The sequence below is a fragment of the Jaculus jaculus genome, chromosome 4 (genome assembly GCF_020740685.1).
Source record: "Jaculus jaculus isolate mJacJac1 chromosome 4, mJacJac1.mat.Y.cur, whole genome shotgun sequence".
Taxonomy (NCBI): domain Eukaryota; kingdom Metazoa; phylum Chordata; class Mammalia; order Rodentia; family Dipodidae; genus Jaculus; species Jaculus jaculus.
The window spans coordinates 69443410-69471183 of NC_059105.1; the positions used below are offsets into that span (position 1 = coordinate 69443410).

At 41.2% G+C, this 27774-nt stretch overlaps 2 protein-coding genes across 8 annotated transcripts; one reads left to right on the top strand and one right to left on the bottom strand.

The window, feature by feature from the left end:
* Positions 1–13938, top strand: Mettl5 (methyltransferase 5, N6-adenosine). 2 transcript variants are annotated; one of them, XM_004651936.3, is made up of 7 exons: positions 1–326; positions 832–946; positions 2337–2518; positions 5093–5175; positions 11613–11664; positions 13421–13470; positions 13838–13938. In XM_004651936.3, the coding sequence occupies exons 1-7, from the start codon at positions 218–220 to the stop codon at positions 13913–13915; spliced, it is 669 nt and encodes a 222-aa protein (XP_004651993.2). In that variant the 5' UTR covers positions 1–217; the 3' UTR covers positions 13916–13938. The 2 variants fall into 2 exon arrangements, with proteins under 2 accessions (XP_004651993.2, XP_045003377.1); XM_045147442.1 differs by lacking the exon at positions 11613–11664.
* Ssb (small RNA binding exonuclease protection factor La) lies at positions 13645–27774 on the bottom strand. Of its 6 annotated transcripts, none has more exons than XM_045147439.1 (13): positions 27638–27774; positions 27102–27307; positions 25698–25772; positions 21178–21281; positions 20859–21033; positions 19489–19596; positions 19310–19410; positions 17770–17841; positions 17149–17188; positions 15834–15974; positions 14558–14744; positions 14359–14472; positions 13645–14030 (listed from the first exon to the last, which is right to left on the bottom strand). In XM_045147439.1, the coding sequence occupies exons 3-13, from the start codon at positions 25761–25763 to the stop codon at positions 13942–13944; spliced, it is 1197 nt and encodes a 398-aa protein (XP_045003374.1). In that variant the 5' UTR covers positions 25764–25772; positions 27102–27307; positions 27638–27774; the 3' UTR covers positions 13645–13941. The 6 variants fall into 6 exon arrangements, with proteins under 6 accessions (XP_045003374.1, XP_045003373.1, XP_045003371.1 ...); XM_045147438.1 differs by having other exon boundaries at positions 27091–27307; XM_045147436.1 differs by having other exon boundaries at positions 27068–27307.

Here is a 27774-nt window from a genome sequence, read left to right on the forward strand (position 1 = left end):
CACGCGGGCGTTTCCGGTGCAGCGGTGAGGGGCGCCTCCGGGGCTGTGGGGACGTAGCGCGAAGTGTAGGGGCAGCTTGGAATCCCCAGGTGGGATTCCAGCGCTCCGCCCCGGGCCTACGTGCCGTGCGTGGGAGGGAGTATATATATTGCTCGCCTTCCGTGCACCTCCCTGCGGGTCCTGTGCGGTGAAGCCCTGTGAGGCTGCAGGGGGAGAAATGAAGAAGTTAAGGCTGAAGGAATTAGAGAGTCGCCTGCAGCAAGTGGATGGATTCGAAAAGCCCAAGCTGCTTCTAGAACAGTATCCGACCAGGCCGCACATTGCAGGTAGGGCGGCTGGGCTCAGCCCTGCCCACTGCGCCAGGCAAAGAAACCGCCTCGAGGAATTCTGCCCTAAGACCAAGGGTCACGTCAGAGAGGCCTTTGACACCACGACAGACCCACTGTCCCCCCTAATGCACACATTTTGGTTTACTGTTTATGTTCTGTGTACCCAGTGACACTGTCAGGCAGCGCTTTTTCTGTTTTTTTTTTTTTCATATATTTATTTGAGAGAATGGGCGTGCCAGGCCCTGTAGCTACTGCAAATAAACTCCAGACACATGTGCCACCTTTTGCATCTGGCTTTATGTGGATCCTGGGGAATTGAATCCGGGTTGTTAGGCTCTGAAGTTACCTTCTCCATCTTCAGCACGCTCCCGTCCCCAGACTACACATATACACATGTACACACCCAGCAATAAATTATTCTCTAATCATTTGCATTGGATTTTCCTCATCAGCTTGCTTACTTATTCCCTAACGTTTTTCTTTCTGTATATATATATTTTAGCATGCATGCTCTATACAATCCATAACACATATGATGATATTGAAAACAAAGTGGTTGCTGATCTAGGATGTGGTTGCGGAGTACTTAGCATCGGAGCTGCAATGTTAGGAGCAGGGTAGGTGATCCAGTTCATACTACTTGGGTATGCAATGCCTTCAGTAAGTGTATACAGAATCAACAGGATTATATTCGGGGAACTATACTGGGGAGGATGGGGGGAGCAATAATCTGATATTAAGTATATTTTGAATAAGATCAAAAGGTTTACATAAATTAGGTGTGGAAGCACATGTTTTTAATCCCAGCACTGGAAAGGCAATAAGAGGCCACCGTGAGACTACATAGTGAAATTCCAGGTTAGCCTGGGCTAGAGTGAGACCCTACCTCGCCGGGGGTAGGGGGGTTGGTGGGAGTTGAGTGGGGTGTGGTGGGGCATGGCTTTAAAAAATTTTTTTATTTTTTTCTCATTTTTAAAAAAGTATTTACTTATTTATTTGAGAGCGACAGACATAGAGAGAAAGACAGATAGAGGGAGAGAGATGGAATGGGCGCGCCAGGGCTTCCAGCCTCTGCAAACAAACTCCAGACGCGTGCACCCCCTTGTGCATCTGGCTAACGTGGGACCTGGGGAACCGAGCCTTGAACCGGGGTCCTTAGGCTTCACAGGCAAGCGCTTAACCGCTAAGCCATCTCTCCAGCCCTTTTCTCAATTTTTATTAACATTTTCCATGGTTATAAAAAAATATCCCATGGTAATACCCTCCCTCCCTCCCCCCATTTTCCCCTTTGAAATTCCACTCTCCATCAAATCCCCTCCCTATCTCAATCATTCAGAGCATGGCTTTAATTCCAGCATTCTGGTAGCAGAGATAAGAAGATCACCCTGAGTTTAAGGCTACCCTGAGACTATATAGTGAACTCTAGGTTAGCCTAAGCTAGAGTGAGACCCTACCTCGGAAAAAAAAAAAAAAAAGTTTACACTAGAAAGAAATAGATGGGTGGGTGGTACAGGTTTTTTAAATGTCCCAGCACTAGGGAGGCCAAAATAGGAGGATCACTAGGAGTTAAAGACCAGCCTAGAGCCGAGCGTGGTAGCTCACACCTTTAGTCTCGGCACCGGGGAACCAGAGGTAGGAGGATCAGTGTGAGTTCTAGGCCACCCTGAGACTACGTAGTGAATTCCAGGTAAGCCTGGACTAGAGTGAAACCCTACCTTGGAGGGGAGTGGGGTAACCCAGCCTAGGACTACAGAGTGAGTTCCAGATCAGGCTGGCTTAGAGTGAGACCCTGTCTAGAAAAGAAATGAAAGAGAAAAAATGGTAATAGCAATAGTCTCATTTATGCAAACCCGAGTTTCCAATCCCTGCTAGGGTGGGAAATAATGCTATTGAAAAACAGCATTCACTTTGACCTTGTCAGTTAGGTTGAAAGATTCATGATAGAGTACCTATTTTTGTTTTGAACTGGGAAATATGTCGTCTCTTATGCATATTTTGTATTTATAGGTTGTGTATTGGATTTGACATAGATGAAGATGCATTGGAAATATTTAATAGAAATGTGGAAGAGTTTGAGTTAACAAATGTTGATATGGTTCAGTATGATGTGCACTCATTATCTAACAGAATGTCCAAGTCATTTGATACAGTCATCATGAATCCTCCCTTTGGAACCAAAAATAATAAAGGTTAGTAGTAAAAATGAGATATACTGGCATATTTGTAGAAAAGCAAAATTTTAAAATCATTTCAAGCTAGGTGTGGTGGCTCACGCCTTTAATTCCAGCTACAGAAAGGCTGAGATAGGAGAATCACCATGTATTAGAAGTCAGCCTGAGTCAGTATGGGCTAAAGTAAGGCCCTGCCTCAAAAAGCAAAAATAATTAAGTAAAAACAACACAAAATTATTTCAGCAGTGACTGGGTTGTGATTTTGTCATGGCTCACATATCACTTTTATAGTTACTTTCAATTTAATTTTGATTAAGGAATTGAATTTTTCAATCTTTGTTTTTACAAATTTGTAGTTACATCCAGCCACTGCAAACAAACTCCAGATGCATGCACCCCCTTGTGCATCTGGCTTACGTGGGTCCTGGGGAGTCAAACCTGGGTCCTATGGCTTTGCAGGCAAACACCTTAACTGCTAAGCCATCTCTCAAGCCCTTAACATGCTTTGTTGTCATTTATGATTTATAACCCAAATGATTTTCCCAGTCCTCATGCCTATAAAATCTTATTAAGGATTGTATTTATTTATTTTCTGAGGTAAAGTCTCACTGTAGTCCAGGTTGACCAGAAACTCACTCTGCCTAGGCTAGCTTTGAACTCATGGAGATTCTCCTACTTCAGCCTCATGAGTTCTGGAATAAAAGGTGTGTTTTGCCGGGTGTGGTGGCGCACGCCTTTAATTCCAGCACTCGGAAGGAGGCAGAGGTAGGAGGATTGCTGTGAGTTCAAGGCCACCCTGAGACTACATAGTGAATTCTAGGTTAGCCTGGGCTAGAGTGAGACCCTACCTCGAAAACAAACAAAAGGTGTGTTTTATTTTTATTTTTCATTTTTTCCAGGGTAGGGTCTTGCTATAACCAAAGCTGACCTGGAACTCACTATGTAATCTCAGGCTGTCCCTGAATTTACAGTGGTCCTATTACCTCTGCCTCCCAAGTACTGGGATTAAAGGCCACACTATTATATTTTTTAAGTATCTTTTTATTTGGGCAGGGGAGGAAGGTAGGATGGATGGGTGTGCTAGGGCTTCCTGATGCTGCAAACTTCAGATGCATTTACCACGTTGTGCATCTGGCTTAACAAGGGTGTACTGGGGAATTGAACCCAGACCTTAAGACTTTGCAAACAAGTGCCCTTAACCACTGAGCTATTGCTCCAGTCTGATTTTATTCCCTGGGGATTGAACCCAGAGCCTCACACATACTAGGTACATGTTCTCCCAGAGGCATATACCCTTTGCCCCTAAAACCTATTTGGAATTTTTTATGTGTGTTGGGGGTGGGTGTATGTGTACACTGATGCCTGTGCCCCATGTACGTAGGCCACTCTTTCACCTTTTCTTAAGACAGTCTGTCCCTGAACCTGGAGCTTGCCCTTTTTCGGTTAGACTGGCCGTCCAGTGAGCTCCATGATCCTTCTGTCTTCACCTCCTGTAGCACTGGGTTTACAAGAATGTACGGGGGTGCACGCCTTTAATCCCAGCAGTCATTCTGAGTCATAACCTAATGCCCTAAAATCCGTATTTAATGCTTTCACACACCGTAGGATTTCAAAATGTGCCCACAGTGACTATTAATTTTGTGTACTATGTGCAGGAAGAGTAGGAAGTTAGAGGAAGAAAAAAATCATGCAGTTTAAAAACTACCTCCCAGGGTTGGGGATTTGGCTTCGTGGACAGAGTAGTTACATGGCATGAGTGAGGCCTGTTTTCAGTCAGCATTACAGCATAAACCAGGTGTGGTGGTACACACCTGCAGTCCCCATACTAGCAAGGTGGAGGCAGGAGAATGGCAAGTACAAGGTCGTCCTTGGTTACAAAGTGAGTTTGAAGCCAGTTTGAGACCTTGTCTACAATCCTACCTCTCACCCCATCAAGACTAATACTGTACATGGTCTCTTTTCTCTTTGAATGTCCATTTAAAATGTTTACCTTGGTCCATTGTTTTGTTTTTGAGGTAGGGTCTCACTTTAGCCCAGACTGACCTGGAATTTACTATATAGTCTCAGGGTGGCCTTGAACTCATAGTGATCTTCCTACCTCTGCCTCCCAAATCCTTTGTCCATTTATTCTATTTTTACTATTTACTTATTTGAGAGAAAGAAAAAGAGAATGGGAGTGCATCAGGGCTTCCAGCCACTGCAAATGAATTCCACATGCATGTGCCACCTTGTGCATCTGGCTTATGTGGGTACTAGGGAATCCAACCGTGATCCTTTTGGTTTCATAGGCAAGTGCCTTAACCGCTAAGGCATCCCATCTCTCCAGCCTGCTTTGTCTTCTTTTTTTCCTAGTGGTGGGATTAAAGGTAGAGGTAGCTGGATTGCTGTGAGTTTGAGGCCACCCTGAGACTACATTGTGAATTCCAGTTCAGCCTGAGCTACAGTGAAACCCTACCTCGAAAAATCAAATAACACCAAAAAAGAAAATAACTGAAATGGTGATTTTGGAGTTTGTAATAAAATGTTTCTTAGTCCACTTGGGTAAAAACACATAATATAAATAGGTACTTTTTTTTTTTTAACTTCACACAGGGATGGATATGGTTTTTCTAAAGACAGCTTTGGATATGGCCAGAACAGCAGTATATTCTTTACACAAATCCTCAACTAGAGAAGTAAGTTGAAGTCATCTTAATACTGTCTTTTTATTTCTGTTTCTTTTCAAGGTAGGGTCTCACTCTAGGCCAGGCTGACCTGGAATTCGCTATGTAGTCTCAGGGTGGCCTTGAACTCACAGCAGTCCTCTTACCTCTGCCTCCAAAGTCCTGGGATTAAAGTGTGTATCATCATTTTTTTTAATTTGTGAGTTTCACTGGGTGTGGTGATGCACGCCTTTAATCCCAGCACTTCAGAGGCAGAGATAGGAGAATCACCGCAAATTCCAAGCCACCCTGAGAATAGTGTATTCCAAGTCAGCCTGGACTAGAGTGAGACCCTACCCTGAAGAAAAATAAAAAATTTAAAAACCTTGTGAGTTTCAAGGTTTGCTGTGAATGCTAAGTACCACAATGTCTATCTCTCCTCAGCTTTTTGATAGGTAGCACTCAGCTTTTCCTTTAATCTTTAGCATGTGATTAGCTTTTTTCTTCTTCTTTCAGGATGGGGGTCCCACTCTAGTATTATGCTGGGATTAAAGGCATACACCACACCCAGCAGATTAACTTTTTTTTTTTTTTTTTTAAGCCTGAGTGACTTACTTCTTTCACCAAAGATTTGTTCAGGCAGAACTGTTGACAAGAAAGGGACTATAATTCGAGTAGAGATGCGTGATCTACCTAGGGTTACAGTGTGTTCTCATTTGCCTGGGTAAGTCCTGGTTAATTAATGCTTTTTGTCTCAGTGCTGCTGTGTAGCCTCAAGTACTTAGACGAGTTAGGCATTAAAGCTGAAGCAAAACAGGCCTGAGTTCAGAAGCCATCTATTATATATATATGTATAATATAAAAAATATAAAATGTAGGGCTGGAGTGATGGCTTAGCAGTTAAGGCGTTTGTCTGCAGAGCTAAAGGACACAGGTTCGATTCCTCAGGATGTTAGCCAAATGCACAAGGGGGCACACACCATATGGAGTTTATTTGCAATGGCTGGAGGTCCTGGTGCGCCCATTGTCTCTCTCTCCCTCTTTCTCTGTCAAATAAATATACAATATAAATACAATATGAAAACTCAGGCTCTGAATTCAGCCCTGGTCACATTTTTTTTTTCTTTTCAAAAGTATTTTATTTAGCTGGGCGTGGTGGCACACCATTAATACCAGCACTTGGGAGACAGAGGTAGGAGGATCGTGGAGAATTTGAGTCCACCCCGAGACTACACAGTGAATTCCAGGTCAGCCTAGAGTGGGACCCTACCTCAAAAAACCAAAAAAAAAAAAAAAAAAAAGAGAGAGAGAGAGAATGGGCACACCAGGGCCTCCAGCCACTGCAAACAAACTCCAGAAACATGTGCCCTATTGTACATCTGGTTTATGCAGGTTCTGGGGAATTGTATTTAGGTCCTTTGGCTATGAATTCTATTAATAGTTTCAGTGTTTTTTTTGTTTTTTTTTTGAGGTAGGGTCTTGCTCAAGTTCAGGCTGACCTGGAATTCGCTGTCGTCTCAGGGTAGCCTCAAATTCAAGGCGATCCTCCTACCTTTGCCTCCCAAGTGCTGGGATTAAAGGCATGTGCCACCACACCTGGCAAGTCTGTTTTTCACTTAGTGCAAAAATATTTCCATTAGAGCCGGGCATGGTGGAGCATGCCTTAATCCCAGCACTCGGGAGGCATAGGTAGGAAGATCGGTGAGTTCGAGGCCATCCTGAAACTCCACAGTGAATTCCAGGTCAGCCTGGGCTAGCCCTATCTCGAAAACAAACAAACAAAATTTCCATTAGCACAGTGGCTAGTTTTAAGGGATTAATCTGAGGGCTAGTCCAGCACAGGAAGCATATGCTACACATGTATGAGGACTGTAATTTGGACCCCCAACACACATGTAATGTTAGGTAGGTGTGGTGGCCACCTGTAATTTCTACATTGTAGAGGTGGAGACAGGTTCCCTGGGGCAATCTGTTAGCTATGTAGCAGTCAGTAAGCTCTGGGTTCAAGTGAGAGATCCTGCCTCAATAGGATTGTGTAAAACACTCATCCTCTGGCTTCCATATGCATGTGCACCTACACATATACAAACACATGCATACACACCACACACATATGCAAAAATAAGAGATTAAACTGGTGGATACTATGCATACTAGTATGGAGGAATGTGCTTCTAAATATTAAGACATTGACTGTTCCATGCTGTAGACATACCTGTTATAAATTTAAGTTTTGCTTCAGTGGTACACTTTATACATTGTGTTTGAAGTTTACTGCAGGACCCCTAACTAGGCACTTTAGAAGTGCTTGGCTTGCTATTAAAAGTATTGATGTAGCAATTGCTTGATAAATATATTCACCAAATAAGGCTGGAGATGGGTGTGGTGGCACATACCTTTAATCTAAGCATTCAGGAGGCAGAGGTAGGAGGATCGCTGTGAGCTCAAAACCACCCCGAGACTACATAGCAAATTCTAGGTCAACCTGGGCTAGTGCGAGACCCTACCTTTAAAAACCAAAGAGCCAGGTGTGGCGCATGCCTTTAGTCCAAGCACTCAGGAGACAGAGGTAGAAGGATCACTGTGAGCTTGAGGCCATCTTGAGACTACATAGTGAATTCCAGGACAGTTTGGGATAGAGTGAGGCCCTACCTCAGGAAAAGAAAAAATTCCTGTGAGGGCTGAATACATGGCTCAGCAGTTAAAGGCTCTTGCTTAAAAAGCTAAAGCTTAGCCGGGTGTGGTGGTGCACGCCTTTAATCCCAGCACTCGGGAGGCAGAGGTAGGAGGATCGCCGTGAGTTCAAGGCCACCCTGAGACTACATAGTGAATTCCAGGTCAGCCTGAGCCAGAGTGAGACCCTACCTCGAAAAACCAAAAAAAAAAAGCTAAAAGCTAAAGCTTGATTCCCCATTGCTCACATAAAATCAGATGTACAAAGTGGCACAGGTATCTGGAGTTCGTTTGCAGTGGCTGGAGGCCCTGGCATGTCCATTCCCTATCTGTCTCTTGCTCTCTCATTCTGTCTCTGCTTGCAAAGTAAATTGTAAAAACATATTTATAAAAGAGTATCCTAATTATGCAGAGTTTTGAGGATCAAGAAGGGGGTCTCCCAAACTTATGAACCATAATTTTTGGGTCTTTAAATTGTCAAGAAAGGATAAATCATAAATTAGTGAGTGTAGGTTTTTTTAAAGAATTATATTTTTCTTTAATATGTTTATTAATTTTTTTTAAGAAAGAGGCCGAAAGGGAAAGAGCCATGGCCTCCAGCTACTGCAAACAAACTCCAGATGCATGCACCCCCTTGTGCATCTGGCTTACATGGATTCTGGAGAATTTGGATCCTTTAGCTTTGCAAATACCTTAACTGCTAAGCCATCTCTCCAGCCCCAATTATTGAGTTTATTTAGGGAGAAATTAAAATCTTGAGGTTTATTTAAGGGAAATTGGGGCTGGATATGCTGGCACATGCCTTTAATCCCAGCACTCAGGAAGCAGAGGTAGGAAGATTGCTGTTTGAGGCCACACTGAGACTACATAGTGAATTCCTGGTCAGCCTGAGTGAGACCCTACCTCAAAACAAACAAACAAATAAATAAATAAATAAAGGGGAAATTGAGATCTAGGAACAGGCTGGAGCAGAGTCACAACATGTGGACAGCATGATCTAGGCTCACATAAGGGAGATTTAGAAGCATATACTTGTGTGGGAGATATAGCATCTGCCTTGAGCCTTCACATGGAAGAAAGTTAAGAAATTAAGTGGCAATGGCTTAAGGATGAAGAGCAGAGGCAAAGTACCAAAGCAGAGACTGGGAAACTCAGATGAGAGATAAGTAGCAGAGAAAGTTACAGTGCTGGAGAGATGGCTCAGCCATTAAGGCATTTGCTTGCAAAACCTAATGGCCTGGGTTCAATTTCCCAGTGCTCATCTAAAGCCAGAAGCACCAAGAGGCACATGTGTATGGAGTTCGTCTGCAATGGCAAGAACCTTATTGCCCATTCTCATTCTACTTGTAAATACATTGGAAAAAAAATTTTAGTCATACCCACGTTTATCCCAAGTTTAGAAAAATCACACATGTAACCCCCAGAGTTCTAGAGGAAATACTCACATGGTAGATCTAGATACACATGGTTAACTCAGAGATTGGAGACAAATCATACATGTAATCAAAGTGAGAAGGTACCTCAAGGCATAATGCACACAGAAGGCAAACAGAAAACTACCTAGGCCAATAAACAGCACTCGGCTCTCCTACCCAGCCAGACTGGATAGATAAAAGCCAGACTTACATGTGGCCAGACAAAGATCAGCATGGACAAACCTTTATTTTCCATTAAAATGGATTTGGGGGGCTGGAGAGGTGGCTTAGCAGTTAATGCATTTGCCTGTGAAGCCAAAGGATCCAGGTTCTGTTCTCCAGGACCCATGTAAGCCAGATGTACAAGGGGCACATACATCTGGAGTTTGTTTGCAGTGGCTACAGGCATATGTCTGTGAAGTCTAAAGAAAGGTTCAATTCTCCAGAACCCATGTAAACCCATGGTGGCACGTATCTGCAGTTCGTTTGCAGTGGCTGGAGGCCTGGCATGCCCATTCTTAATGAGTAGAAGCTAAATTAAGGGCTGGAGAGATGGCTTAGTGGTTAAGGCACTTGCCTGCGAAGCGTAAGGACCCATGTTCAATCTCTCTCCAGATTCCACATAAGCCAGATGCACAAAGGTGAGGTGAGTGCAAAGTCACACATGCCCACTAGGTGGTACAAACATCTGGAGCTTGATAATAGTGGCTGAGGCCCTGGTGTGCCAATTCTCTTTAAAAAAAAATTAAATTGAAAAAATAGACTCTTGGGTTGGAGAGTGGTTAAGACACTTGCTTGCAAAGCCTAACAGCCTGGATTTGAGTCTTCAGTACATTTGCAGTGGATATAAACCCTAACATGCCCATGTTCTTTCTGACTGCAAAAAAGAATGTTTTTTTTGTTGTTGTTATTTTTTCAAGGTAAGGCCTCACTCTAGCCCAAGCTGACCTGGAATTCACTATATATTATCATCAGGTGTTGTCAAACTCACAGTGATCCACCTACCTCTACCACCCAAGTGCTAGGATTAAAGGCGTGCATCACCATGCCCAGCTCAATTTAGTTTTTTATTTTGAGGGAGTGAAAAAGAGGAAGTATGAGAAAATGGGTGCACCAGGGCTTATAGTCACTGCAAACTTCAGACATGTGTGCCACCTTGTGCATCCAGCTTACATCAGTATTGAAAAATTGAATCTAGGTTCTCAGGTTTCCAGGCTCTTCAGCCAATTTAATTTTATTATTATTTTATTTTTATGTGCCACTTTATGCATCTGGCTTACATAAGTTCTGAAGAATCAAACCTGGGTCTGTTGGCTTTGCAGGAAAATGCCTTAACCACTAAGCCATCTCTCCAGCCCATTATTTTGAGAGTGTAGTGTGTGCCAGGACCTTTTAGCTGGTGTGAACAAACTCCAGATGTGTGCTCCCCCCTGTGCACATGTGTGACAATGCATGATTGTGTCACTGTGCATTTGGCTACATGGGACCTGGAGGTTTGAACATTCATTCTTAGGCTCTGCAGGCAAGCACCTTAACTGCTAAGCCATCTCTCCAGCTCCAATTTAGTTTAGTTTTATAAACTAAAAATTCTTTGATTCTAGTATTTTAGAAATTTAGGCTGGGCATGTAGCTTAGTGGGTAGGGTGCCTACGTGGCATGTGGAAGCCTTTTGATCCTTACCACCACATACAGCAGGCTTGATGGTGCATATTTGTGACCTCAGCAGAAAGATCAGTTCAAGGTCGTCCTCAGCTACCTAGTGAGTTTGAGGCTAGCCTGACATACATAAGACGTTATATGAAAGAAGTAATATGTTGTGTAGCAGCAGTGTTCAAAACACTCCAGTAGGGCTGGAGAGAGAGTTCAAGGTTTGAGGTGCACCTCAGTTTACAAGTCATCTAACAGATAAGGATGTTGAAGTACAGAATGAATAAATTGCCCCGAGTTATACAGGTAGTAAACCTGGAACTTACAGGGTTCCTCCTACCTCAGCCTGTCAAGTGCTGGGCTAAAGGGGTGCATCACCATGCCCAGTCTTTTAATTTTCTGGACAGATGGCTCAGCAGTTAAGGAGCTTGCCTACAAATCCTAATGACCCTGGTCAGTTCCCTAGTACCCACATAAAGCCAGATACACAACATGGTGCCTGCATCAGGAGTTCACTTTCAGGGGCTGAGAACCCTGGCTGGCCCATTTTCTGTCTTCTCTTTCTGTTTGCAAATAAATACTCTACCTATCTCTCTCAAATAAATAACTTAAAAATTTGAGCCAGGCAGAGGTAGGTGGATTGATGTCAGTTCAAGCTCAGTCTGGGCTACAATGAAACTCTACCTTGAAAAAAAGTCATTTGAATATTAATTCATATGAAAATCTCTTGTTTAGCATATTCAAAAGAAAGCCATGGAATGGAAAATAAAGATAGAAATTATTGCAGGTAAGAATCAACCTTAATTATCTATAAGGGCAACAGGCTTTACCCTGAGAAAAGTTCTATACAATAGCTAAAAAATACTATGTAGATTGTTTTTTACTGTGGCAGTATGTGCCTGGTCAACATTTATCAAGATTTGTTCATTCATGTCCCAATTTATGCACATTATTGAAAAATTTAATAGCCACCAGTTAAGCTGGGTGTGGTGGTGCAAGCCTTTAATCCCAGCACTTAGGAAGCAGAGGTGGGAGGAGTGCTGTGAGTTCAAGGCCATCCTGAGACCACATAGTAAATTCCAGGTCAGCCTGGACTAGAGAGAGACCCTACCTTGAAAAAAAAAAAAAAAAAAAAAAGATTACATATCATCAGTAAGCATGGGCTTAGAGTTGTAAGAGCATGGGAAATGTCACAAGTCTGTATCTATTAGAGTCAAACATTGACTTAAAAGAAAAAAAATTACTTGAAAGAGAATGAGCATGCCAGGGCCTCCAGCTGCTGCAAACAAACTCCAGGTGTATGCACCCCCTTGTGGCTTATGTGGGTCCTGGGGGGGGATTGAACCTAGGTCCTTTGGCTTTGCAGGCAAGGGACTTAACCCACTAAGCCACCTCTCCAGTCCCCCCCCCCCTTTTTTGGTGAGAATATAAACACCCACACTGTACTCGTGTATAATTTTTTTTTTTTTTTTTTACTAAATTGGGTAATTTCACAAACATTACAACAGGAAAAACATAACTAGAAGCTAGACATAACCCAAATGATTTTGAAAAGCCTGAAATAAACAGCACAATGAGGGCTGGGGATATGGTCAAGTGCTTGCCTAGCATATACAAGGCTCTGGACACAAGGCTCGGGGTTCAATCAATCTCCAGTGCCATTAAGGGCAAGAGGGGAAGAAAAACAGTGCAATGAGGGGAAGTTTTATCTTTTTTTTTTTTTACATAAACTTACCAGGAATTGGCTCTGTGGTATTAAAACATTTACCTAGATATACTTACTGTTTATAAAGATCTGTTGGCTTTCCCATATTCAGTAGTCGTCCCCTATGCAGTTTAAGGTATAACAGAATGCAGTCTATCAAGCACTTTAGAAAAGTCCCAGTAGTATACCAAGCCAGAACCTTGGCACTCCACATCTGGGCTTCAGACCATGAGCTTTTAGTATCCTTAGAAACTTGTTAGAAAAACATAAATATAGGTTCCACTCAGACCTACTGAATTAGAAACATTTCAACAAGATCGCCAGATGATCGGATTGTACATTAGAATTTGAGAGCTGTGACCTATAGGGTTAGAATTTATGTTACAAGATATGAAAGATCAGTAGCTGATAGCAATCCTTCCAAAACTGATCAGTAGTTAAGAGTATTTACATTATTATTTACAAAAAAGAAATACAAAAAAGGGCTTTCATTTTAAGAGCTTACTGGAAAAATAATTAGGGACTTATTATTAAATAGGAATGGTAATTAGGGATTATGTCAGGTATAAATTACTGGGAAATTAAAAATAGAAAGGTCCTATCATTCTCATAAAATCCCTTTTTACTCACTTGCCATCTTTCTAAAAATTCCCTATAACCTCAAATTTTGGTATAAATGGTCAAAAAGAAATGTCATCCCCAATTTGTCAAGTCAGCACTTGGAAATTAAAGTGACAGATGTAAAATGTTAAGCATACTAGCATTTAACACTTTCTTAGATTAAAGGGTGATAAGTATCTCCAGATAACTTTATCTTGACATGGCTTTTGTTTTACAGAGCTTCGTTATGACCTGCCAGCATCATATAACTTTCATAAAAAGAAATCAGTAAGTCTCTGACTTTGTCCTGTGAACAGTTCAGTATTAGAAAGCTTTGCAACACATTTTCATTTCCACTCTTTGCAAGTTGTCTGGGTAAAAGAAAACCAACCTAAGAGATCCATACTTTATCTAGTTTTTGTGGGGGTGGAGGTGGGGGCAAAAAGGAGAAAATAAATTGTCTTTGCTATTTTTATACAGTATATATTTTATAAGTTTGTACTAATACATTCTCATATTACAAAGGCAATTAAGAGGAATAGTCTTCCTTTTCATATTCGAATCATCTGAACACAAACAGAACTATACATTTAAAAAAATTTTCAGTTGAATAACAACAAAAAGACAAGTAAAACAATTTTTTTCTTTTATACAGGTGGACATTGATGTGGACCTAATTCGGTTTTCTTTTCAAAAGCCTCCAAAGACAAAAAGCAGCTTAAAATCTAACTAAGATGAATAAAAAAATTATTTACTGAACTACTTGTCTCTAGAACCATTTTCTGTTTTCTGGTACTTTGATGCCGGCTCTCCTCTGTCTCTGTCATCTCTTCCTCTCTTCATTGGTCCTATACAACAATGAATCTGTGTTAAATTCAACATGTAATACTGAGCATGATTACTACTAATAATAAAAAAAAAAGACCCATAAAAATAAATTAGCAATAAACTTCCTTTACCAAGAAGAAAAGGAATTAACATAAACCTCCTGATCTCCAGTTTTCTTTCAAATATCCTTTCTCCCACATGTAAAGTAGCATAATTGAGGTAAAACCACAGTAGGTCCAAAAATGTCATTCATATGGAATTTGAAAAACATTTCCTATTCTCTCTAGCAAATAGTTTCTTCTAACAGATTTCTCATGAAATCACCAAAGGACTTGGAGAAAAACTTACCACGGTCAGAATCACTATCAAATCTTGTTCTCCTGCCCTGAAAGTGTACTTTTCCCTTAGCAGACCCAGGATGGGCACCTCTATTTCCCTTTCCTTTTCCTTTAAATCTGCGACCTATAGAGACAATTTGAGAACTTAATTTTTACATAAAAAATGAGGTAAAATAACCGAAGTATCAAGAAAAATAATAATAATTGACCTTTTGCCTTCCATTTGCTTAGGGATTCTTGTTGATCCTCTATGATTTTTTTTAATGCATCTCTCTCCACATGTCCTTCTAGTACTTTCCAACTCACTTTTTTGTTCCTTAATTGTAGGCTACCATTATTTGCCTTTTTGGCTTTCTCCAGTGCATCCTTGGCTTTTTCTTTAAAAAGAATTATTCCCTACACATGGAGCAAAGAAAACAAAAGTCAATCTTTTTTTTTGGGGGGGGGGTTCGAGGGTGGAGATAGGGTTTCACTGTAGCTCAGGCTGACCTGGAATTCACTATATAGTCTCAGGGTGGTCTCAAACGTAAGATTCTCCTACCTCTGCCTTCCTGAGTGCTGGGATTAAAGGTGTGTGCCACCAAGCCCCGCAAAAGTCACAAACTTACTTTGCGTTTGAACAGTTTCTTTACTCCAAATAACTTTGTCCCACATAGCAAATCTGTTATTAAAACATTAGCTGGGCTGGAGATGGCTCAGTGGTTAAGGCACTTGCCTCCAAAGCCCTAAGGAATGGGGTTCAGTTCCCTAGTACCCACACAAAAGCCAGCACAAGGTGGCACATGCATCTGGAGTTCATTTGCAGTGCCTGGAAGCCTTTGCACACCCATTCTCTATCAGCCTCTTTCTCATAAATAAATGACCAATTATTTTGATCAATAACTAAAAAATACTTCCAAGTAATTTTATCTTCTTAAGTAACTTTCTATAGACTTACTCCAGATGCAAGTGCCAACTTGTACATCTGGCCTACGTGGGTACTGGGGAATTGAACCTGGGTCCTTAGGCTTCATAGGCAAGTGCCTTAATTGCTAACCCATCTTTTCAGCCCCTATAGACTTTTTTTTTTGTTTTTGTTTTTCAAGGTAGGGTCTTGCTCTAGCCTAGTCTGACCTTGAACTCAGGGATCCTTCTACCTCTGCCTCCCAAGGGCTGGGATTAAAGATGTGTACCACCATGCTTGGCTTAGACTTTAGTTGTTTTTTGCAAAGTAGGGGCTCATTCTAGCCAAAGCTGGCTTTGAACTCAGTCCTCCTACCTCTGGCTCACAAGTGCTGGAATTAAGGTTTATGCTACCATGCTCAACTCTTTTTTTTTTTTGAGGTAGGGTCTTGCTCTAAGCCTAGGCTCACCTGGAATTCATTATGTAGTCTGGCCTCAATCTTAGTGATCCTCCTATCTCTGCTGGGATTGAAGGCATGTGCCACCATGCCCAACTCAACACTTTTAAACCAATTGCTAAGAAGAATATCAATAGTTCCAAACCTCTTTTGCTCCTCTAACAAAGTCAATCCATTTTATTTCACCATGATTTGAGAAAAGGATGTGTAAATCTTCTCTACAGGTCTGATCATCTAGATCGCCTGAAAACTTCAGTAAGCATCCAATCTTTCCTTCTAGAGATCTCTATGAAAATATACAAGACAATCAAAATGTTTAACAGCAACCACATATCAAAAATGGCTAATACCACTCTATACCTAAATAATGAAAAAGAAACAATTTCAATGTAAATTTTTTTGGTTTTCTAGGTAGGGTTCACTATAGTCCAGGCCAACCTGGAATTCACTATGTAGTCTCAGGCTGGCCTCAAGCTCATGGCAATCCTACCACCTCTGCCTCCACATCTGACTTGATTTGTTAATTATTTTACTTATTAGAGAGAAGACAGAAAGAGATAATAGGCATGACAGGGCTTGTAGACACTGGAAACAAACTCCAGGTACATGTGCCTGGAGTTCCTCTGCAATGATAGGAGGTCCTGGTCACCAGTTCTCTCTCTCCGTGTCTTGCTCTTAAAAAGTGTGTCCTTTCAAGGCTCAGGGTCTATTGCAGAAGAGGTGGCAGAAAGAATATAAGAGCCAAAGGAAGTGTAGGACTCCTTACAACGTGCTCCCCCCAGACACAAAATGGCCTGGATAGCCATGACCTTACAGTGCCTGACACTACCAACACAAGACCATCATAATAGGAGGAAAAGATCATGACATCAAAATTAAAGTGACTAATTGAGAAGGGGAGGGGATATGATGGAGAATGGAGTTTCAAAGGGGAAAATGGGGGGAGAGGGGGCATTACCATGGGATATTATTTACAATCATGGAGGTTGTTAATAAACTGAAAAGAAAAAAGAAGTGTGTGTGAGAGGGGGAGCTGGAGAGATGGTTTAGTAGTTAAAAGACATTTACTTGCAAAGTCTGGCAGTCTGGGGTTCAATTCCCTAGTACCCACAAAAAGCCAGAGTAGTGCATGTGTCTATGTGTCTGGCATTTGTTTGTAGTGAAAGGAGGCCCTGGCATGCCCATTCTCTCTCTCTCATTAAAAAGAAAAAAAAAGGGGGGGGGAGTGCAAGGGGGGGAGGGTATTACCATGGGATATTTTTATAATCATGGAAAATATTAATAAAAATTGTGAAAAGATAAAAAATAAATTAAAAAAAGTCCTCAGACATGGCTAGGCTATAGCTTAGTACTGTATTTAATATGGCCAACATGGACACACACACACACACACACACTCTCTCTCTCATACTGTTATTCTAATTTAAATTATTCCATGTATTAGATATCAAAATACTTACCATTTCAGCATGCCCTAACTTATGTCTTCCTTCTTGATCTCTAAAAATAAATGAAACTATGTGTTTATACTTAACTACATAAAAATTAAATTCTAATAACTTTGATCATGACCCCTAAACCACTTAATAATCAAAACCCATCCTGGATTTTGTGATCATCCAATGCCAGACTACCAAGCAATATGGCTTCCAGATTATCAAGGCAACCCAACATTTCACTACCAACTAAGACCCATTTCTGGGGAAAAGGGAGACATTTTCTTCAGTGGTGTAGCCACTGGCAAGGTGATGCTCTGGTGAATAATTTCCCATCATGCTAATACAAACAGAGTTAAAGTCAGCAAGTCACACAACACAACAAAAGATGCTATAAGAGAGGAAGCACCAGCCGGGAAGAAGAGGATCAGCAGGAGTGGGATGGACACAAGGGAAGGTAACGAACGAGGGTGTGTGAATGATAAAAATACATTATATCAATGTGTAAAATTGACTAAAACATTAATAACAGACCTGTTATTACTCATTTCAAAGTTATCATTAGCTCTTCTCAGAGCCACTAATTCTAACCTTGTCAAAGCTTTAAGAAATTCCAATATGTCACAATGAATTCAACAGACTTACTGCCTGGCTCTTAATTTAGCATCCACTTTATTTTGCTTTCTTTCTTCATTTTTTTTGGCAAAGTAATCGTCTCTAAAGAACAAGACACAAAGGCATCATGAGGACAGAAATAAGACTAGTAATTGTTTTGCAAACAACTGCCGTTAACTGGTGAGTCATCTTTCCAGCTACCTGAAAATAATTTGAATGATTCAAAACATAGCACTATTTCTCGCATCGTATGTGCATGTGTTTTGAGACTGGGCCTCACTGTTTAGTATAGACTGATCTCGAATTCACAATCCTCCTGCCCAAGCCTCTCAAGTGCTGGGAATGCAGGTGTGTGTCACCACATATAGTTGTTCCATGTTTCCTGTCAACACAATTACCTAAAAACTCAACTACATCAAGGAGTTACATTTTTCAAAAATTTTCTAGGAAAATGTACATGCCATAAAACTCATCTATTTAAGCTGGTTTTGGTGGTGTACACCTTTAATCCCAGCATTTAGGAGGCAGAGGTAGGATCACCATGAGTTCAAGGCCACCCTGAGACTACACAGTGAAATCCAGGATTCCAGGTCAGCCTGAGCTAGAGTGAGACCCTACCTCGAATAACAAAAACAACAAAAAAAAAAACCCACACCTATTTAAAATATACCTATAGTGTTTTAGTATATTCAGAGTTGTGACCAACTGCTACTGCTTATTATTAAACACTTTAAAAATACTAAAAAGAAACTAGTAGTCTTATGGTCTTCATTTCACATTCATGAACTAAAAAAAAAGTCAGGTCATATGAACAGTTTCATAGTTTTTTTTTTAATTTAATTTATTAGTTTTCTTTTCAGCAATGTTTCATAGTTTTTTATGGCACTAATTTCACAAAAAAAAAAAAAAAAAAAAAAACCTCACAAAAAACACTGATAGCCTTCAGACCCCAAAATAATAGCAATTATAAAACTCATGTTACAAAGTAGTTTTGAAGCCAGGAATGATGGTGCACCCCAGCATTCAGGAGACTGAAGGAAAAGGATCAAAGGTTAGTATGGGCTACATAAACTCTTGCCCCCCAAAATATTTTTTTCTGAAGATTTAACACAGTCCAATTCAACATAATTCACACCCAGAGACAATCAGATTTCAGTACTTAGCAGTTAGAGACTATATTGTGAAAGTAGGATACCATGGCCCTATGATTAATTTCATTATTAGGAAAATACTTCAGTTTGAACTGGTAGTCTCAAACTTGACTTATACAAAGCAAAAACAATAGTGACTTTTTTCAACCACACAAAAAGCCCACATTTCAGTATTCTAATACAAATTTTAGATGAGAAGTACTAAAACATCTTTCTCATTAGTTGCTAATAGTGAAAAAGTACTAATACTTTCATATTCTCAAAAGACTAGTACAGTTCCCACCAAACACTATCTCAAAATGAAATTACAATATTAAATTTTATTATAATAAAAACTAGCCTTACAGGGGATGCTATTCCATATGCCTTATGTCAATTCAATGTAATTAAGTGGCCAGAGAAACAATAAAAAAACTTACTTAAAAAGTATTAGTAGGTCTGTGCCTTTGTATTTCTGGCCACGGGTTTCTACAAACTTCTTGGCTGAGTGAATGCTATCAAACACAGCAAATATTGATCCCTATTAAAAAAAAAAAAGGGAAAAATTTAGAAGTTATATTTTTAGTACTATAAAGACTGTATCATCATATAATCATACCTTAAATGTTTTGTGCAATGTTCTTCTCATCTGAATATTTAATATTTGCCCTTTATCTTCCAGCCATTCTTTTATGTCATCAAGGGTTGCATCAGTAGGAAAGCCTTTCTGTGGAAAAGTGGAAAGACATGTAGAAATCACTCAAGTAAAAAACTTAAAATTCTTATTCAGTCTGCCTTGAAAATGAAGCCAGGACTTACTTAACTCTTTCCCTCCCTCTTGGTTGGTTAAGTCTTATTCTCCAGTACAATAAAGTGACTCACCTAAAATTTGCTCCAAAATAATCCCAAATAAATCATTTATGTTAAATTTTGAAATAAAAACATTTAGCCAGGTGTGGTGGTACATGCCTTTAATCCCAGCACTTGGGAGACAGAGGTAGGAGGATCACCAAGAGCTTGAGGCTACCTTGAGACTACATGGTAAATTCCAGGTCAGCCTGAGCTAGAGTAAGACCCTTCCTTGGAAAAAAAACTAAATAAATAAAAATTGTGGGATTTTTTTTTTTTTTTTTTGAGAATCACTGTGAATTCAAGGCCACCCTGAGACTACACATTGAATTACAGGTCAGCCAGAGCTAGAGTGATTCCCTACCTTGCAAAACCAACCAACCACCAACAACAAAAAACCCAAAACAAACAACAACAACAACAAAAATAAAAAACCTTTGAGGAGTGGTCATGGTACAGGAAGCCCACTATTCAATCTACTTCTATATGTTTGAAACTTTCTATAATAAAAATGTACTTATAGATTAACATGCCAAAGAAAATTACCATACAGTTAAACTGGTGATAAGAACAGCTACTATGCATTGTTGGAGGTTTAAAATATACCAAAGATTTTGTCAAATGATATGTGGGGTTTCTTCCTTAGGTCTCCTAGCCATTGAATCAGGTAGAAAATGTATACATTTATGGGGCTGGGGAGATGGTTCAGAAGTTAAAGGCATCTGTTAGCAAGCCTGCCCACCTGCCTGTTTAACTTCCCAGACCCATGCAGAGCTGGAGTAAAGTAGCACAGTCCCAATGTGCCTAGGCAAATGTGAGGAAGAGCCAAGAGAATCTGGAAGTTCTCGGCTCATGGGCCACAAAAACAGCAAGAGACCTTGTCTCAAGCAAGGTGGAAGGAGGATGAACACCCCAAAGTTGTCCTCAGCCCTCCCCACATGCATCAACATTGTGCGTGTCCATGTATACATACTTCATACACATACATAGTAAGAAAGAAAATACACACATTTATGAAGATAAAGCTTAGAAGGTATGAACACTGAAACAGTAAAGTGCTTTATTCCTGTTTCTATCCATTCCATAGATTTTCTTTCTAAATAAATGTTAAGATATGACATGCATGGAAGATCCACTTACAATATAAACAGATCTGTTTTTTACATCATTTTTATACTCATCAGTCACTTCAGGGAGGGGTTTGCTTGGAGACCGTCTGATTTTAGTTTTATCTGCACTGATTTCCATGAGTTTTGCCTTAGATTTGCTCAGTGCTTCCACTATTACTTTAAAATCTGTTGTTAGACGATTTAACCTAAAGAATAAATGCACATAAACACTGTAAGCAAAATTTACTAGTACCTATTAGCAAAAAACTAGGTTTGAGGGCTGGAAGTAACACATATACAAATTCCTGGGTTTGACTGCTAAACAAAAGAAAACAAAGGAGGTTTTTTACCTGTTGAATTTTATCATTATTTCCAAAGGTACCCAGCCTTCATCCAATTTAATTTGTTCCTTTAAAAATTTGTCCCGTGGCAAATTGAAGTCTCCAAAATAATACTGTGAAATAATTATAATATGTTTCAGATTTCAAAGCACTGTATAATATTGAGTTCAATTCTGGATTCTGTCTCAGGGTGGCCCTGAACTCATGGCAATCCTCCTACCTCTGACCCCTGAGTGCTGGGATTAAAGGCGTGCACTACTATGCCTGAATAATTCTGGATTCTTTTTAACTACCATTACATAATCAAGGTCTATTCCTTTTTGGTTTTTGAGGTAGTCTCACTCTAGCCCAAACTGGCCCAGAATTCACTATGTAGTCTCAGACTGGCCTTGAACTCACAGCAATTCTCCACCCTGAGTGCTGGGATTAAAGGCACATGCCCAGCGGTCTCTTGAAAAATGCCTATCATAGGGTTAGAGAGATGGCTTAGCAGTTAAGGTGTTTGCCTGCAAAACCTAAGGACCCAGGTTCAATTCCCCAGGACCCACAGAAGCCAGATGCACGTGGTGGTGCATGCGTATGGAGTCCATTTGCAGTGGCTAGAAGCTCTGATACACCTATTCTCTCTATCTGCCTTTCTATTTCTCTCTCTCAAATAAATAAATAAGCTGGGCATGGTGGCACATGCCTTTAATACCAGCACTCAGGAGGCAGAGGTAGGAGGATCACTATGAGTTTGAGGCCACCCTGAGACTACACAGCGAATCCAGGGCGGCTTATCTTAATTTACAAGAGGCAAGAAACATTTTTCCTAAATATAGTGTATAACACAAATAAGTGAATGTCTAAAACCAATGTGAAAGGAAAAGGCAAACCCATCCTTTAAAATTAAAGGAGAAGCCAGGTGTGGGGGCTCACACTTGTCATCTCAGGTTTGAGAGTCTGAAACAGGAAGTCTGCCCTAAATTTGTGGCCAGCCTGGGGTACAAAGCAAAATCCAATCCAGCTGAGCTAAACTAGGACCCTGTCTTGGAAAAAAAAAAAATCAAAACAAAACAATAAAAAGATATTTAAAAAGCTGTATGAAAGCTAGAAAGATCACTTAGTAGTTTAGGCACTTGCTCACAAAGCCTAAGGACGTAGGTTCATAGTCCCCAGGACCCACGTAAACCAGATGCACAAGGTGGCACATGCTTCAGGGCTTTGTTTGCAGCAGCTGGAGGCCCTGGCACGCCCATTCTCTCCCCCTCCCCCTCAAATAATTAAATAAAAAATTATTTTAAACAAAAAGCTATATGAAATTACTAGGTGTACTGGCACATGCCTTTAATCGCAGTACTCAGGGAACTGAGATAGGAGGATCATTGTGAGTTCAAGGCTACCCTGAGAGTCTACATAGTGAATTCCATGTCAGCCTAGGCTAGTGTAAGACCTTACTTTAAAAACCAAAAGAAAAGTTATATAAAATTCTACAGTAAAGAACAAGAACAGGAACAAGTAATGTATCTTGGTGGTAGAGCACTTGCCTAGCATGCATGCAGATTCCATCTTACTGCAAAATGAAAGAGAGAGTGGGTGAACAAGCATATCCAGGGCTGAGGGGATGGCTCAGTGGTTAAAGATGCATGCTTGCAGTCTGACAGCCCAGGTTCAATTCTCTAGTGCCCATGTAAAGCCAGATGCAGAAAGTGGCACATGCATTTGGAATTCATGTGCAGTGACAAGAGGGCCTGGTGTGCCCATATTTATTGGCATCTCTCCTTGCAAAAAATAAACATTTTAGGGCTGGAGAGATGGCTTAGCAGTTAAGCACTTGCCTGTGAAGCCTAAGGACCCCGGTTCGAGGCTCGATTCCCCAGGACCCACGTTAGCCAGATGCACAAGGGGTGCACGTGTCTGGAGTTCGTCTGCAGTGACTGGAGGCCCTGACGTGCCCATTCACTCTGTCTCTATCTGCCTCTTTATCTCTCTGTCACTTTCGAATAAATAAAAATAAGTAAAAAAAAAAAAAAAAACAAAAAAAAAACCTTTTAAAAGAAACACCTAAGGCTAGAGAGTGGCTCCACAGTTAAGGCATTTGCCTGCAGATCCTAACAAACCAAGTTTGATTTCCCAGTACCCACATAAAGTCAGATGCACAAAGTGGTGCATGCATATGGAGTCCTTTTGAGGAGCTGGAGGCCCTGGCAACCTATTTTTGCTATCTCTTTGTCTCTCTCTGCTTAGAAATAAATAATTTAAAAAATAAGTAAAAGAAGACCTAGCCCTGACCTGAGCACAGGGAAATGATCCTGCAGGCGGATATAAACTGGCAGTAAGTAATAAATACAGTCTAATTTTTAAATTTTCATAGCTTAAGCCAACCTAGCTGCTTTTAGGAATTTATCTTAAAAACACCACAAGACCCATTACTAAGATTTACATAAGGAATATTCACCATAGAATTCTTGTCATTAAAAAGACCCCGTGGGGCTGGAGAGAGGGCTTAGTGATTAAGACATTTGCCTGCAAAGCCAAAAGGCTCCAGTTTGATTCTCCAGGACCCATATAAGCCAGATGCTCAAGGAGGCACATATGTCTGGAGTTTGTTTGCAGTAGCTAAAGGCCCTGGTTGTGCCCATTTCTCTCGTTAAAAAACCATTGCATTAGGGGCCTGGGAGATGGCTCAGTGATTAAAGGCACTTATTTGTAAGATATTAGGCAATGAGACTGTGAAGTGGCACAGCACCTCAAGGTTGTCCTCTGATCTCCACACATGGCCTGAGGCACACATGTCCCCCACATGCAAATAAATGTATTTATTCATTTAGTTGCAAGGAGAGAGAGAATGGGTGCACCAGGGCCTCCTGCCACTGCAAACAAACTCAAGTTGCCTATGTTTGTACAACTGGCTTTATGTGGGTACTGAAGAATTGCACCTAGGCCATCAGGCTTTGCAAGCAAACACCTTTAACCACTGAGCAATCTCTCCAGCCCTCATATGCAAAAAGAGTAATTAATTTAAAAAATTATTGTGCGCATGGAGAAGAAATCTGAAAGGGATAGGATTTAAGAGGTAGCAGGATGTGGGAGGGACATTATCAACCTTTTCTATAAGTATCTTTGCACTGCTGTAATCATTAAATACAGAACAAAGAATACATCATTTTTCTTTACAATTATAAATATCAAAAAAATGTTAAAACAATACTAGCATCGTGGAACATGCCTCTCTAACCCAGCACTCAGGAGGCTGAGGTAGGTAGGAATAATGTTTGAGTTTGAGGCCAGTCTGGGGCTACAGAGTAAGTTCTAGAAAAAAAAGAACAAAAACTTAGCACAGGGTCTATGGATATAGCTCGTTGGTGAAGTACCTGCCTAGCATGCGTAAGGTACTGGATTTGATCCCAGTATTGGGGAAAAAGGAAAACAAAATTTTAGAGGGTAGAGGGGTATAACTCTTAAAAGAAAATAGTTCTGTAGGAGCTGCAGAAACAAAAAATAAAAAGGACATAATTGTTTCTCAGCATGAACATAATTTAGAAATAATTTCCCATGTAGCCAGTTCCTGATAATCAATGTATATTATACATAATGCCTAAATTTGACACACTAAAGGGACTTTGAAAATACATATTCTGTTAAAGTTATGATTAAAAAACCCTAATTGGACAGGATAAGTCTCTAGGACCTTCAAGAATTTTTAAAGTATTGAGAAGAAAATTGCTTTACGGAGGTTTTTTGAGGTAGGGACTGACTTTAGCCTAGGCTGACTTGGAACTAACTCTGTAGCTCTAGGCTGGCTTTGAACCCACAGCAATTCTCCTACCTCAGCCTCCCCACTGGGATTAAGACATGTGCCACCATGTCTGGCTAAAATGTGTAGCTTAGGCAGGCCTCAAACTCCTGACCTTCCTGCTTCTGCCTCTTCAGCAATTTCCTACCAATGTGTTCCACCACAACTGGTGCTTTATGCTATCTTATTATGCACCAGGCATTCTAAGTGTTTTCTATTTTGCATCTTATTAATTAAGAAATTATTAAGTGCTGGGGATTGTGGTCCACACTTTTATGACAACACTCACAAGACTGAAACAGGAGGATCTGATATTGAAGCCTGTTTGGGCTACATAAGTGAGACCCAGTGCTCAAAAATAAATAAATAAATAACTGGGTCTGGTGGCACCTACCTTTAATCCAAGGACTCAGGAAGCTGAGGTAGGAGGATTGCTGAGTTCAAGGCCACCCTGAGACTACATAGTGAATTCCAGGTCAGCCTAAGCTAGAGCAAAACCCTACCTCAAAAAAAGTTAATCAACACTAGTTTATAATATTACCTCTGAAATGTTTGTATTTCTCAAGTTTATAAACCTGACTCCAATATAAAAGTGTATTCTATTACATGCTAATCTAATTCTAGAGACAAATATAAGCCTAATGTTTGCATAGGTCCAAATAATGACATTAAATGCTTTCTGGTGGTTTGTCTTAAGACTCCAATTTTCCTTTTAAAGCGGCTTGCTTTTGCAGTTGAATAGTAAGAGTCATACCTCAATTTGATGACAGATTTTGGCCTCCAGAGCAGCCATTTTTTCATTACCTCCATTTTCAGCCATTGTGGCTATCTGTAAAATTTCCCAAATTGTCAGAAAGAGGTTCATTTTTAAAATAAAACTCAATACTACAAAGAGAATGATGTAAAATTAATATACCATTCTTAAAAGTCAAGAATTTTTAATTGTACAGGTTGTTTTTCTGAATTCTCATAGATCTCAACAAAGCAACAGCTTGGGTTAAGTGACAGACAACTGAAGCACTACCAACAATCTGTAAGCCTATTCAGCCAGGTATCTGCTTCCTTTTCTAGTACAGAGCACCTATTTATCTTCATTTAAGTTAGGAAAGTACGCTTGGAGAGGTGGAGGAAAACTGCCTTCCACCCCTTCCCAACCATTTCCAGCTCCAAACAGATAAACAGTATAGTCTGTCATATAGTCCTATTGTTCAGTGCTATTTGCTTGGTGTGGGTTGCATTCCTTTTAAAATTAGTCACAGCTGACTTCCTAAAAACTTGCTGGCAAAGGTAAAAAAAATTCAAACAGTAAATTTGTAGGGGTTACATATACACTCAGGAATATATGAAAATGGGAATTTGAGAGCATGGATGTACCAAAAACATTTTAGGGCTGAGCAGTTAAGGTACTTGCCTGCAAAGCCAAAGAACCCGGGTTCGATTCCCCAGGATCCAAGTAAACCAGATGCACAAGGCGGCGCATTTGTCTGGAGTTCGTTTGCAATGGCTGAAGGCCCTGGTGCGCCCATGTTTTCTCTCCCTCCCTCCCTCTTTCTCTCTCTCACAAATAAAAATAAAATAAAATATTTTTAAAAAGCACTTTAAATTAGGCAGGGGGTGGGTTGTCAAGCGTAGAGCGTGTCCATTCACTAAGTACCTTATTCGTTATAGCTAGTTTTATATTTCACAGCTTGAAACAACAGGGGAGGTGGTTATGATGATGGTTTGCTAGAAATCACAAACCCAATCTTCTGGCTTCAAATGACCTGTTTTCAGTGTTCTACTGAACGACCCAGTCGTTCATATTGTACAAAAGTAATAAGAACTCACCACGAGTATCTACACTATTTAAATCTAGTGATGACTTAACTGTTGGTACACGTCTGGGAGGGACTGTTCAAGACCCTGAAATTACTGGTGTATAACCTGGAGACTTACTGGAAGCTCTTGTAATGTGGATCTACATAGAACACAGTCCCTTATTAAATTTACTCAGTATTAGGCACTGGACTGTCCACCATCATTTACAACCACAAGTTACTACTACAGTGATTAAAAAAAAAAATAAAGCAAGCAAGCAATGACAAGGAGAAAGCTATTTAGTCCCTGCAAGACTATTTGGCCTACCCAATTATGGATCTTCGTTTTACCAGATACTTCCCGAGAATTTCACACAGAAGCAGCTTTGAAGGGAGGACTCTAAAAACCCAAGAGAGTGACGCTGGGAGGCGAGTACGACAGCGGCCCCAACTTCTCTGGCCTCCAGTCAGTTCCCCCACCGGCTCCACGGCACCCTTGGCGTCTACCCCGCACCGACCATCCCAGAAACTTAAAAGAAATGGTCCGAAACGTCTGCTTTCGGCGAGCCTGTAGAGGGTGGAGGCAATAAACCGAAAGAACGCAGTGGGGATGCGGGCAACCTCTGCCCAAAGCCGCCGCGTCCCCCGACAGCGGCCGGCCCGACCCCCGGCCACGTGCGAAGCCCCGGGCGCCCGCATTCCAGGCCGGGGCCCGCTCGGCAGCCTCGGCTCGGCGCCGCCCGGAGCCCCTCGGCCCGCACGCAGCCCAGCACGTCGCCTCGGGCTGCGGCCCACGCGGCGCTCCGCTCCGCCGGAACGGGAGGGAGGCCAGGGGCAGGAGCGGAGCGCGCCCCGCGCCCTCTGGGGCTCTCGTGTCCCCCACCCCCCAGGGGCTCACCTTGAAGGTCCAGCTCCCGCAGATGCGCCACGGGCTCCGCGACAACGACGGAAGCGCCTCTACTTCCGAGCGCCGCGGGCCAGCCTAACGCGCTCAAAGATGGGGGGCCGTCCCGGCAGCCCTTGCGGCTCGAGTGG